The sequence below is a fragment of the Perna viridis genome, chromosome 14 (genome assembly GCF_037379345.1).
Source record: "Perna viridis isolate PV_CMFRI_1.1 ecotype Kerala chromosome 14, ASM3737934v1, whole genome shotgun sequence".
NCBI classification, from domain to species: Eukaryota; Metazoa; Mollusca; class Bivalvia; order Mytilida; family Mytilidae; genus Perna; species Perna viridis.
Genome location: NC_142458.1, coordinates 17,020,973 through 17,033,585, shown reverse-complemented (window position 1 = coordinate 17,033,585; position 12,613 = coordinate 17,020,973). Strand labels below are relative to the sequence as shown.

At 32.7% G+C, this 12,613-nt stretch overlaps 1 protein-coding gene across 3 annotated transcripts in view; it reads left to right on the top strand.

Annotated features, from left to right (window-relative positions):
* The first annotated feature begins 1,459 nt into the window (after positions 1-1,459).
* LOC148598425 (intermembrane lipid transfer protein VPS13B-like) overlaps positions 1,460-12,613 on the top strand; it is a 64,746-nt gene continuing 53,592 nt past the window's right edge. For all 3 annotated transcript variants that reach the window (XR_015918657.1, XM_088561809.1, XM_088561808.1), the window contains exons 1-15: positions 1,460-2,515; positions 2,956-3,158; positions 3,684-3,890; positions 4,287-4,521; positions 5,027-5,215; positions 6,095-6,273; positions 6,961-7,149; positions 7,433-7,557; positions 7,918-8,093; positions 8,693-8,818; positions 8,985-9,146; positions 10,236-10,415; positions 10,791-10,966; positions 11,239-11,461; positions 11,991-12,208. Coding sequence is in view for 2 of the 3 variants with exons in the window: in XM_088561809.1 (XP_088417935.1) it covers positions 1,600-2,515; positions 2,956-3,158; positions 3,684-3,890; positions 4,287-4,521; positions 5,027-5,215; positions 6,095-6,273; positions 6,961-7,149; positions 7,433-7,557; positions 7,918-8,093; positions 8,693-8,818; positions 8,985-9,146; positions 10,236-10,415; positions 10,791-10,966; positions 11,239-11,461; positions 11,991-12,208 (3,504 nt within the window). In the remaining variant the exon portion in view is untranslated. The remainder of the gene's footprint in view (positions 2,516-2,955; positions 3,159-3,683; positions 3,891-4,286; positions 4,522-5,026; positions 5,216-6,094; positions 6,274-6,960; positions 7,150-7,432; positions 7,558-7,917; positions 8,094-8,692; positions 8,819-8,984; positions 9,147-10,235; positions 10,416-10,790; positions 10,967-11,238; positions 11,462-11,990; positions 12,209-12,613) is intronic.

Genomic DNA, 12,613 nt, shown 5'->3' with positions numbered 1-12,613 from the left:
CCATTCTCTGTTATTTCCCTGAAATACTTCAATTTTGTCGAGATTAAATTCACTGTGATGCTTAAAAGTCTACACTCAGGGCTTTAGAATTCTCACTTGTCATCTCCCACTAAGGGAAATTAGTCCAAGGAATGATCTGTAAGGCACTAACTGGTTGATTTCTATTGAGGGAAAATTAATTGTCATTTCAAACTTTCCTATAGAAAGCATAAATTTTCACACTTCTGTAGTCCAACTAAAACACTACCATAGTGGCCCTGTTACCTCATTATTTAGAAAAGTAGCAGTTATTTACAGGTACATGTGTGTTAATATAGGTAAGGGATGTCTATGTCATCTTTGTTGTCATTAGAGTTGAAGTTTGAAACTACCAGTGGCATATTTATGAGTTAACCAATATGGACTCATCAGTTTGCCTAGTGGTGTGAGGGTTTCCTGGTCGTTCATTGAAAACCCATGGTTGGCCTTGGGCTTACATTTTTCATCCTGGTGGGGTTGTTCTCTCTCTGACAAATTCACCATATCCAATCTTGTATTTAAACATATGAGACAAATATCTGGACCAAACAATGACAGTAATCTCACGTACACATCTTAAGTTTTGTGTTTTTCTTTTATTATTTTAAATCCTATCAATAGCAGTATTTTTAGCTCACCTGGCCAAAAACCATGTGAGCAAATGTCATCACTTGGCGTCCATCGTCGTCCGTCATCGTCCGTTACAATTTTTCAAAAATCTTCTCCTCTTAAACTACTGAAACTTTGCACATGTGTTCCTTAGGGTATCTTGCACAAAAGTTGTGTTTAGATTTTTGATCTGTCAAAAAACATGGCTGCCATTACTAAAAATAGAACATAGAGGTCAGACTAGTTTTTCACTTATATCTCCGAAACTGTTTGGTTTAGCCAAATTGTGACACAGATAAAAGTGTTCAGCATGATGAGATCTATATTTGGTCAAAATTTTCATTTTAATCTGTTGAGCCATTTAGAAGTTATTTCCCTTTTTCTATGTTTTTTTGCTATTTCTAATGTGTTTTCTTCAAAAATCTTCTCCTCTGACCCTACTTGACCAATTGGAATTAAATTTGGTATGAATGTTCTTTGGTGTATCTTGTGTTTAGATTTTTGAATCGTCAAAAAACATGACTGCCATGACTTAAAATAGAAGACAGGGGTCAGACAATAGTTTTTTGCATATATCTTCAAAACAGGTTTAGCCAACTTTTGACTGGACTTCTTGTTAAATTTATTGCCATTTTAAATACAAAATTTAACCAGAGGAGCGATTAAGGCTCCTGGGAGCCTCTTGTGTAAAGATGTTTCCATGTTAGCTTCCATTGTACATTTTGATAAAAAAAAAAATTGTTATTTACATGTACATGTACATCAAGCTTTTATAGATAATTGTTTTCTATTTCCTTAGTCAAATAAGATTCTTTTATTTTTTAGGTTAACATGGAAAAATAATGTGAGTGTGCCATATTGAAAGAATTTATGTACAATGTACATGTACCTAGCCACTGTATCTGTATGTAGTAAAACAATAAAAAACATCAGCCTGATCAGGATGCAATCATAATTGATCAATAACTCAATATGTTCAAGCTAGAATCCTACATTAGCCCACTTCTTATGGGCTACATTGACAAGTATGTTAAACTTCACCAAGAGGATTTTCAGCTTTCTCTATGGGGAGGAGATGCAGTTCTGAACAACCTTGACCTTCGTCTAGATGTCATTGAAAAAGCTGTTCATCTTCCAATAGTTTTCAAAAGTGGGCACATTCATGAGCTTAGAATACATGTTCCTTGGACTAAACTTGGTTCAGAACCAGTTGTTATAACTATCAATACAATAGAATGTATTCTGAAGCTCAGGGATAGTCAGTTTGAAACAAGCAGCAAAGGGTCAAGAAGTGACCTCAAAAGGTCAAAGTCAAGGTCAGCATTGAAACAGAGGAAACAAGAAGGCGATGACCTTCCACCGGGTTATTTGCAAAGTTTGATGAATAAGATAGTGAATAATGTCAGCATAATTGTTAATAATTTGATTGTCAAATTTGTTGAAGATGATATTGTATTATCACTGAATATTAAATCAGCTGAATTATACAGTGTGGATGAAAACTGGGAGAGAGACTTTATAGAGTTGTCATTACCAGAATTAGTACTTAGAAAATCCATTAATCTCTGTGATCTTACTGTATGTTTGGATAAATGTGACTCCAGTGGAAAAATTGAGCATTATCAAGATCCACTTATATACCGCTGTTCTGTGACTGGACGTCTGTACACAAAGTATGATTCCATGAGTGCTAAAAGGGCAAGTGTAACCAAATTTGACCTGTTTTGTGAACACTTGGATGTGTCTCTGACTGACACACAGCTACCAATGTTTGAAAGATTGATAGAAATGTGCATTGCATTATATTATGGAACGTTAGATCCTGCCAAGAAAGATGAGGGTCTTGATGGGTCAGTGATGGAGGAAGAGGAAACCAACACAACTATAGGTCTGCAGAGTTGTTTTTTTATAAGAACTTAAGTAAAAGTATGAAGATAACTAACGAACAATATAGAAAAAAAATGTCATTTAAAATAATACTTGAACAAAGTGACAACAACATTAAAATGCTTACCACTTGATTGGTCCACAGTTAGTTAAAAAATGATAATGGCAAGGTTGGGCCTTAAGCATGGCTTCTTGTATTCATTTATTCATCCGTCTGTCTGTGCACACATTAATGACTTTGTAGGATTTTATTTAATTTTGGTATGATGTTTGTTTTCATAGGAGGTCTTTACTTTTGTATTTCATTTATATTCTTAGACATTTCTGTGATAGATTAATAGGACTTACATGTAAAATACAATAAAAGTGGTACATGTACAAGCATAGTACAATATACATGTATTACCACACTTGTTTATTAAACCTGTTTTTTTTATCAAGATATGGAGGAAGACTCTGCCAGTGTTGCATCAGATATGACACAGCAGCAAGGTTGGGGACAGTGGATGTGGTCCTATGTACCCCAGATCTTACCTGAGGGTACTGAAGAAGGGGAAGACCAAGAAAACATTACAAGAAAGAAACCTGTCCCTCCTGTACTGGCTATAGGGATGTATGGTCATAAAATATCTATCATATTCAAGGTAAAACTGGTCTCTTTGAATGTACATGTACAGTCTGTGCCTTTAGCCAGTAGCCCAGTAGCTGAGTTAATTAAAAATTGATTCAGGCTAGTGAAAATTAAGTAGTAATTTGCTTACTTATGATGGAAAGTTGTGGATATTTATGATTCTGGGTAGTATATGTAGCTGAAAAGGTTTTTGGCACAGACAGAATTCACATCTGGATTGTTTGTTAAAGACACTTTTGTAAGAGGACATTTTTAATGTTTAATACAAAATAAAACTTTTGAGAATCAGTTCTGAGAAATAATACATGTACATACAAAATGTACCACTTATGATACATAATGCTTGTCAAATAATTATGCATGTCAATTCGTAAAATAGATGTGACTTCTGAATGTGAGTACATGTATTTGAATGTACAATTGTAATGGTACATTTTGTATTGTTTTTGTTGATAAAAGTGACAAATAAGTTTCTGTTTTGACTGACATTAATTAAAGTGGCTAAAAAATGTTTGACAAATACAATTTAATTTTCTAGTTAACGGAAAAACTTCGAGAGAAGGTACACTATGGACCCCAGAAAATAGCATTCAGACCCTTCATTCTGCTGGAATGTGAGGGTATAGCTGTTGACATACTGATGCAGGGACTAGCTTTCTTTGATGCTCAAGTGGGGATAACTCATTTAAATATGTCATGTCAAGGACAGTGTATATGTGGGGTCAAGGATGATTCTGATCTCAGGGTAAGTTCTGTGGCATACTAATAAGAAAAAAAATAACTGAACACCTTATCTATAGTTGAATTATTATACTTACCTTGAGTTTATTTCATTAAGAATAAATGATAAAGGAGAAGGTAAGTTAATGTCTTAGTTTTGTTTCTCCAAAGAAATTGAGCTGGTTATAAGTGGTTAATTTTTTTTCTAAAATGAATTATTCCATGCTTGTAATTGTACTGTGCTATTAATAATGCTTGAGTTAGATTCTGAAAAAGTCAATGTTTTAGTACAATATAGTTGCAGCATGATGATTATTTTGTTCTTCTGTTTATAGAAAATAGCAAGAACGCAAAATAAATAAGTGGGGAAAAAAACATGAACAGTGCAGGCCTATGTTTTCAGCACCTCTTTTTTTTTCAGAGTAAAACCATGGCAATAGGTGGAGACAGTCTGATTGAAAAAACTGAGGTAAACTATTATTCAAACTCTTTGTTTGATAAATCATCAGCAGCCAATCAGGGCCAGCCATTAAATTTACTGCTAGACAGTGAGTCACATAATCAGACATATACAGAACAGTACAGTCTACAGAAGTTTGGAGCATTCTTTTTTGATTATCTGTATGTGATGCCAGAACAGGAAGAGAAGTCATCAGGTATTTTAAAAAAAAGATGAAATAGTCTTTCACTTTAAGTTTAGTCTCTTCTGATAAACTTAATAAAAGAAGTAATGTGATATGTATAATATTTTTTTTTACGAACATCTGGGAACACTTCAAAATCATAGGAGGTGTATCAAGGTGACACTTCATAGGTGCCTTGGGTAAATTACATAGAACCCTGAAAGCTAATTAAAAAAAGTTATCTTCCTCATTTATAAAAAAAAGACCCTCTTTTGAATGATCTTTTGAACAGATACATGTAATTGCATGTGGCTTAATGTCTCAATAATTTGGAATTTGTTATATAATGATGTGCAATTTTTTTCCCGTAAAATTTCAAAATTTAATGGACACAATAACTTTTGCATAATATTAACAATAACTATTAGCTACTATGAGCTATTTATAAAGTGCACCTAAGAAATATGTAAGGAAGTTATATTCTACATACATCAAATCTCCGTTTTTTTTATATGTATATAAAACTGGATTATTTCAGGACCAGGAACCAGTGCCTCCTCTGTATCAGACATGTCAGAAACATTATTTATGAAAGAGAATTCACTGATACGTTTTATCATTGGTCCCTGTCAGTTAAATGCTACATCCTCCTCCATACACAGATTTCAGAAGTTATTGGCATGTGCTTACAACTATAATTATGAACCATACTACAAAGGAAAACCAGGTTGGTAGCTAAGGAGGTGGATATTATCAGGCCTGGGTTTCATCAAATTTGATAGTGAATTAAATCATTATATTTAAGTGTCAGTCTATGTAAAAACCAGGCAGTTGGTGAAACTTGATATGAAAAAAAAATTTTGAAATTTTAATTTGACTATTTGCACCATCAAAATCAAGGAAAAAAGGCAACATTTCCCATATCTTTTTGGTAAATTAAGTTACAATTTCATGAAATGCATTGAAAATGAACATTTCAAGGGAAGTTGACTGTCAAAAATCTGATTTTTCTAACATTCTATTGAAAATTTTCTAAGCAAATTCAGAAATGCACAGAAAAAGTAGTGGTCTTTTCAGATAGAGAAAACATACTTGAGTGAAATTATATTGTCAGATTGGTGGGTTTTTGACATGCATGTTTCTGATTTTTCCCATTTTGCCTTCTCAACAAAAACTTGCAAAAACTTACACATACATGTAAGCAATTTGATTGGTTCAAAATTGAGTTAAAGAAGGTTATTTGAAAAATCTTGATTTAGGATTTATGAAACTTGGCCTTGATATGATGTGATGGAATATTTAAGTCCATTTTACAAACTGATATTTTGGACAATATGCTTGCTGAAGAAAGTTTTTTTGAGATATTTGATGCAATGACAATCCACAATTTGTATTGATGAATAAAAAAAACTTTCCCTATTAGTTTCATTTAATAGTTTAAGATCTGAGTTTAAGAGGCTGAACTACAAAATATTTGACCCCCACAGAAAATTGTTTCACAAATTGGCAAAAAATATGGCTATGAAAACATTAATTTAATCAATTCTGAAATTATTGTCCTTTCCTTTAAGTTGATGCTTTTCTAGGGTTCAATTTCTCTTTACAGAAACAGTAGATGACAACCGCCCCCATCCAACCGAGGATCAGATTAAGTGTTTAGAAGAGTTTATACCAACCAAAACATTCCACGTCAGCCTTCTACAACCTGTAATGTGTATACAGTATGCTGACCATCCCATTTGTGATGTAGCCAAGAAATCATACAAAACTGTCCAGCTTCAAAAGGTAGGTATGGTAAATTTAAGAAATGATAAGAAATTGTTATCATTATTTTGATAGCAATGATTAATCGAATGTTTCCTGTACATACATTTCGATAATTAACACTGTGAAAAAATGTTGTAATTTCTCCTGCCTAAACATCAAACATAAATCTCAATCTAAATTTGAAATTTTTGTTAAATATAGCAATAAATGAATATGAAAATCTACATAAATTGAATAATCAATTGGTTATTGTGAATAACCAAAATATAATCACTTGTGCCAAGAACACTTGGAAGATTTTTGTTGTGTGTGGAACTTGTTAGTTCTAGGATTTTTACGTATTCACAAGCATGTTTTGGTTGTTCATTCTTTCCAATTTATTATCCTACTAAATTTGCATTGGTAGAAATGGATTACTCTATTTAAATTTTATAATTGCCAATTTAAATTTCAATATGGGAGATAGTCGGCTAGTTACAATGAGAGAATGTGTATCTCCCAATATTTGAAGTGTGTTCATTTAAAACTGAATTTGTTAGAAATTTTGAATAATAAAACCACAAGTAATGAATTTTCCAGGCATTCAAAATTTAGTGCCTGATCTGATCAATGCAGCATGACCAGTTTTAGTAATCTCAGAATATTAATGAATAAATTCTCTACATTTTCTCCAATACTACTTTTTTATGACATTTTGTGTTGTAGAATTCAAAATCCTCCACATCAGAACCCAGTCCAGTAGAATACTTACCATGTCTACATTTAACAACAGCTAGGTTCGAGTACCAGACAACAAGTGTCATGTATCCACGGAAACTTGTTAAACTAATCAGTAAGATGGCAGCACCATCTAGTAATTTGTTACATCACTGTCACACCCATATGCAATTTAAGGTATGTCTAAAATTTAGTATTATGCTATCACTATGTTTTACTCATCTCTTTGTTTTACTCCTCACAAAGTTTTACCCATCACTATGTTTTACTCATCACTATGCATTATTTTGATACTTGATAAACCTATGTGGATCAAAGCAAAGACAGAAACAATTCCAAAAGCTATTCCCCAGTTCATCAATGAGTTCAGAAAATGGAACACCCCAAAAAAAAACAAGAATAAACAAATGCTTTAATCTTTTCTTTTGTAAAACTGATTTTTTTTTTACATTAATTTCAGCTGTTTGATTTTTCTACTGGTTTGGTCACTAGAAATTTAAATGGAAACAAGTCTCATGTAGTTACAGTTGTCCCCCCTTGCAGTGGGGCTCTTTACACAAGGAAACTACAATTGACTGTGTATTGGTAAATATAAATTATTCCACTTTATGTACATTGAAAGCTGTATCTTTAATTGTTGATATGTTAAGTGTTCCTCGTTAAGCATTTTTATCCTCCATATATCTTCAAAATTTTAATCCAACATACTTTCCATGTATAAAAAAATATGCTTCCTTTAACGAGACAACTCATCCTTTTATGTTTATTTGGCGGATTACACAAAAAGTTGCAATCAATGTTTACAGTAGACAATTTAATACATATAGTTCTTACTACGTATTATAAAATTTAGTATTGGCCTGATTTTCAGTGTATTGGTCATTTTTTAACACATGAACACCTTAAAGTCCAATTTTTTTTATCTCTATTTATACCTTTTTGCAGGAAGAACTCTCACATGTCAAAGGTAGAAAAGTTGTATGAGCTGCCACAAGTCTCAGTGAACCTAAATAAGGCCAATTTACTGATGATCCTCGAGATATATAAATCATGGCTTCAGAAAGTCCCCAAACCTACTGATATTGATTCTGATACCCTGCTAGATGATGTTTTTACTACAGGTAAAATTACTCTCAGAGTTTTTCAAATTGCAATTAATTAAAAAAATGATAAATGAAAACATTTACTTTTTTATGGTTTGTCAAAACTTCATTATTTTGTGGGGATTTGAATTCAGAGATTTTATAAAAGCACCTCTAAGTTAGTAATAGAAACGTTCAATCTTGTTGGGAGAATATTAATTTCTAATTTCCCTAAACCACAAAAATTACAAAAACTTTTATCATAAGAACTAAAATTCTTCAACAGTAGTAAGAAGAGGTATACTAGTAAACAAAATATTGAATGAACTAGATGCAAAATCTAAGACGTACCCTAATTGGAAGATGGACTTAATCTTGAGTATATAGGTTAATCTGTAGAGATTTCTCTATATAGATGTCATTTAGAAGTAAGAATTCCATTCATATCCTACGATATATATAATCATAGACAAATACAAGAGCTTAAATGCATCAAATTATTTGATTGAAAGGTTGAGTAGAAGGCCATGATAAAAAATGAAATAATATCTTTTGGAGTTTGTGTTGAAAGAATATGCATTGAATTAGCATATGTTTATTTAGCATTTATTTAGTTATGTATAATCCTTATATTTCAGATGAAAGTACACCTGTGCTACCACTCCTGGAAATTAACATTGATGGATTTGAGATGAAACACTGTATTACCTCCCTTGTTTCTGCCTATACAGGAACACTGTCATCTGTACAAATTATTTTGTATGGTAAGATAATTTAGTATATACACAAAGAAACAATATTTGAACTAAATTTAAAGCTAAAGGTCTTCATTGGTTCACCATTTGTGAAGTTTGATGATATTCATATACATGTACTAGAAAGCTTTTGCCATAAAACTTTAAAAAATAATTATTTTGTTTTTTTTTGTAGATGTTCAGGTTGGTTCCATCATCCCATTGTTGTGTTGCCCTGGTAACACAAGTAAGCTGACTTCTACAGAGTACTTTCGGAACCCCTCACCCCTGACAGAAGATAAGAATGACTTCCTAACATTCACATTACAGCTGCCTCATCAAAACATTGTCTCTGATGGTTAGTATAGTGTTTTAGTACAAATCTACAAAATATGCAAATAAAGGAAAGGATGGTAACTTTTTATCTAACCTTAACGCTGTCTGAAATTTTTAAAACAAATTTCTGAAATACCAATTAGAGTCGACCCTAAGATTGGGAAACTAAGCTGGTGATTAGAAATGCAGGTGACTTTTTCACAACCAGATGGTGATAGAATTTCAGTGAAAGTTTTCTAGCGATTTTTACATTTTCCAAGATTTCTACTAATTTCACAGGAGAAACCGTTCTTCTTTAGTCTATTCTTGATTAAAATTATTTCTCCACTCTCTATGGTAAAATAAAGATATTAATGTGTTGAAATTTTAATTTTACCATCTTGAATTGAGAATTAATTTAAACCACTCATTACTGAGGGAGAATCTATATTGAAGAGCGGAATTATATTGAAAATATTTCCCACCACTGATTTCACAACAGATGACTATATACACGAAACCAGTATTTTTTTCACTTTCCTGAACTCCTAACTTTTATTGGTTCTCAAATCACTATGGGGACATACATGTACGGTATCCAACAACAGGTCAAAAGAGAAGTATTGGTAAAATCTAAGTTTCATTTCCAGTTAGATATCCAAACAAAATTTTATGAAATCAAATACTGTGAAAGTATTCGTGGTTTTGGGGTTTTCAGTTTACACATCAATGGAAATCTCCATTTCGTTGGAAACCAAATTTCATGTTTTGGCCTACCCATGAAAACCACGAAAATAGGTACCCAGTGAACAATAGTCTTTCACAGTAAACAACCACCCAAATGCTGTACACATGCTATACATATTTTCTTCCTGGATAAATATATAATTTTATGGTACATTACTATTTTTAGATTGTGCAGCTCCCTTTGGTGTGAACAAAGATTGCAGTCATGTGCATTCCATGAACTTTCATTAGCACATATTTTGGTTTCTCTCCCCAAAAAATATAGCACAAATATTCATTGTTCATTCTAATCAAAATGAGTTCCTTTGACAGAAAACTTGATTTTAGCATTAGTTTTATTGATAGTTTATTATCACATTCAACTTGATCTGTATATTTATTTCAGTGCCAAACCTATTTTTACTGAACACAGAAGGAATTATTTGTGCCATAGATCCAGCTCTGTCTGATTGGTTTGACTATATACCCAAAACGAAATTTTGTCCAAGAGAGCATGAGGAAGAACCATTTAAAGTTGACTTGGCAATTGCACAAGCAGCTTCACCATTACAGCATCTATCACAAGGTAAAACATAATTAAGGGTTGGGAGTTACTAGTTAAGTCTATGTCCATGTTAGTATTGTGCTAGTGGTTATTATACACCTGAAAACTGTAAACGTTTTAATTTTCACGGTTTCCAATTTTCACGGATTCTGTCATGTGAACATATATGCAGGTATCAATTTTTCACGGTTTCAGAAAATTTTGAGCTTTATATAGTGTTCAAAATCAATTTTGCAAATACTATTATTCACACTTTTCTATCCACCGCTAAAATAGCAAAAACTAGTGCACCCAGAAAATTGATACTTTTACAGTACTTAATGACAAAGATTGTTCTAGTAGGCAACAACTCACAGCTCATCTTGTTTTATTTATCACATTTATTTCACTTTTTAGCATCCAGTGGTTCAGTAGCAAGAGATACTACATCATTCAGTAAAACTAAAACTCACTCGAGAAACAGGTCAACTTCTCAGAAAGTGCCCAGTCAGAAAACAGATAGCAACAATAAAGGTCTTCTTGGTGACAAATTGGCAGCCATGTTTCCTTTGATTAGAATGTTACAAGTCCATGTAAGGTTTTGCAAGATAGTTCTGTGTTAAAATTATACTTTTAGGATTTCAAAATTTGTCCCAAAAATATGTCAAGCTACATTGGTTCTTGGATGGGTCAGCATCAAGTGATTAAGCTTCATGACAACAGTATAGGCCTGTTTTATATTTCAGTGAACCACATTTGTGTGCATTTGGAAAATGGGGTAAATAAGTGATTGTATACTATCTTCAGTCCCAACTTTTTTGTTTTTCATGCAGTCATGGCCATACATCATATTTTCTGTTTGTAGGTTGAAGTGAAGAGCTGTGCTATATTTATCCACCAATCAACATTAAAGCTGACTGAACCTAGTGTGGACATTTCACAGAATCTTCTGTCTGCCATTACAACAAATACACTTCCTCCCACTTTAGTTGTATGTTTACCACAAGTTCAAATTACAAGTTCTGGAATGAAACCTACTTCCTGTCTACAGGAAATCCCAGTCAGTACTGTAGATGGATCATTAGTTGGTAAGGAAAGTAAAGCAAAGATTTTGGGGTATACATTTATGTTGCTGGAGTATATAGGGCAACTATTTTGCTGTACCTGTGTATTGTGTTGTGTTTTGGGGCCAGCTGCAGCCAGCTCTGTGGTGTTAGGGTTTCCTTATCATTTATTGAAGACCCATGGGTGTCCTTGAGCTGACATTTTTCATCCAGGTGGGGTTGTTGTCTCTTTGACATATTCACCATTTCTATTCTTGTTATTCCAAGTCATGAAACAACCAGTCAAATAGTCATGTACAAATTAAAAATAACGAAAGAATACCTGTTAGTCTCCACCGAAGAATGTGTTCTTTACTGATTTAACTTTTTTTTTAAATGTTTCATTATTACAAAATATTCTGTTACTCGTTTCTCTTCTACAGTGTGTTACATCTGCTTGATATTTTGACACATGTGATTTACTTGGTTGTTAATTTTTGCCTGTTTTACAAAAATGGGAGGAGGTTAAAGAGACCAGTGACTCACTGTACATGAACATCTTGTTTAATTTTAGGTGAGAAACTACCCTGGAGAATGGTGCTGACAAACTTCTGTGTACATACAATCCTTTCACAACAGAGTGTCTTCCCAATTGTTAAACCTACGACTGTCAGTTGTACCATTGGAGTAACAACAAAGTACAATCCTCCCACTTCAGATAATATATCATCCTTAGGACTTTGTTTACACACAGATATGCATGCTGTTATTGTGTCAATGTCAAAATTACAGGTAAGTAGAGAAAGTGTTGAAATCTTGGTGAACGTGTTGAGATTGTAGGTTATGTTGTTATTGTGTACTTAGTATAATATTGTTAAATTATACTTCAAAATTAAAATTTAAATTTCACAGTGTCCAGTAGTATATTTATACATTAAGGAACAGGACTTATTTAAGAACTTGTGCTGGCATCAGATTTCCATTGCACTCACATTTTCAGATGTCAAAATAATGTTAAATATTTAGAATCACAATTGAGTTACTTCCCTTTGACTTGTTTAGATCATCTTAAGTTATCATTTTGCTGTCTGTTTGATACATATATATCTTTTGATCATTTAATCATACTCTGTTTATCGTAACAAAAACTTGTATAATTATTTCTCCTGGGTATGCCTTCAAAGAATGTTTTCCCCT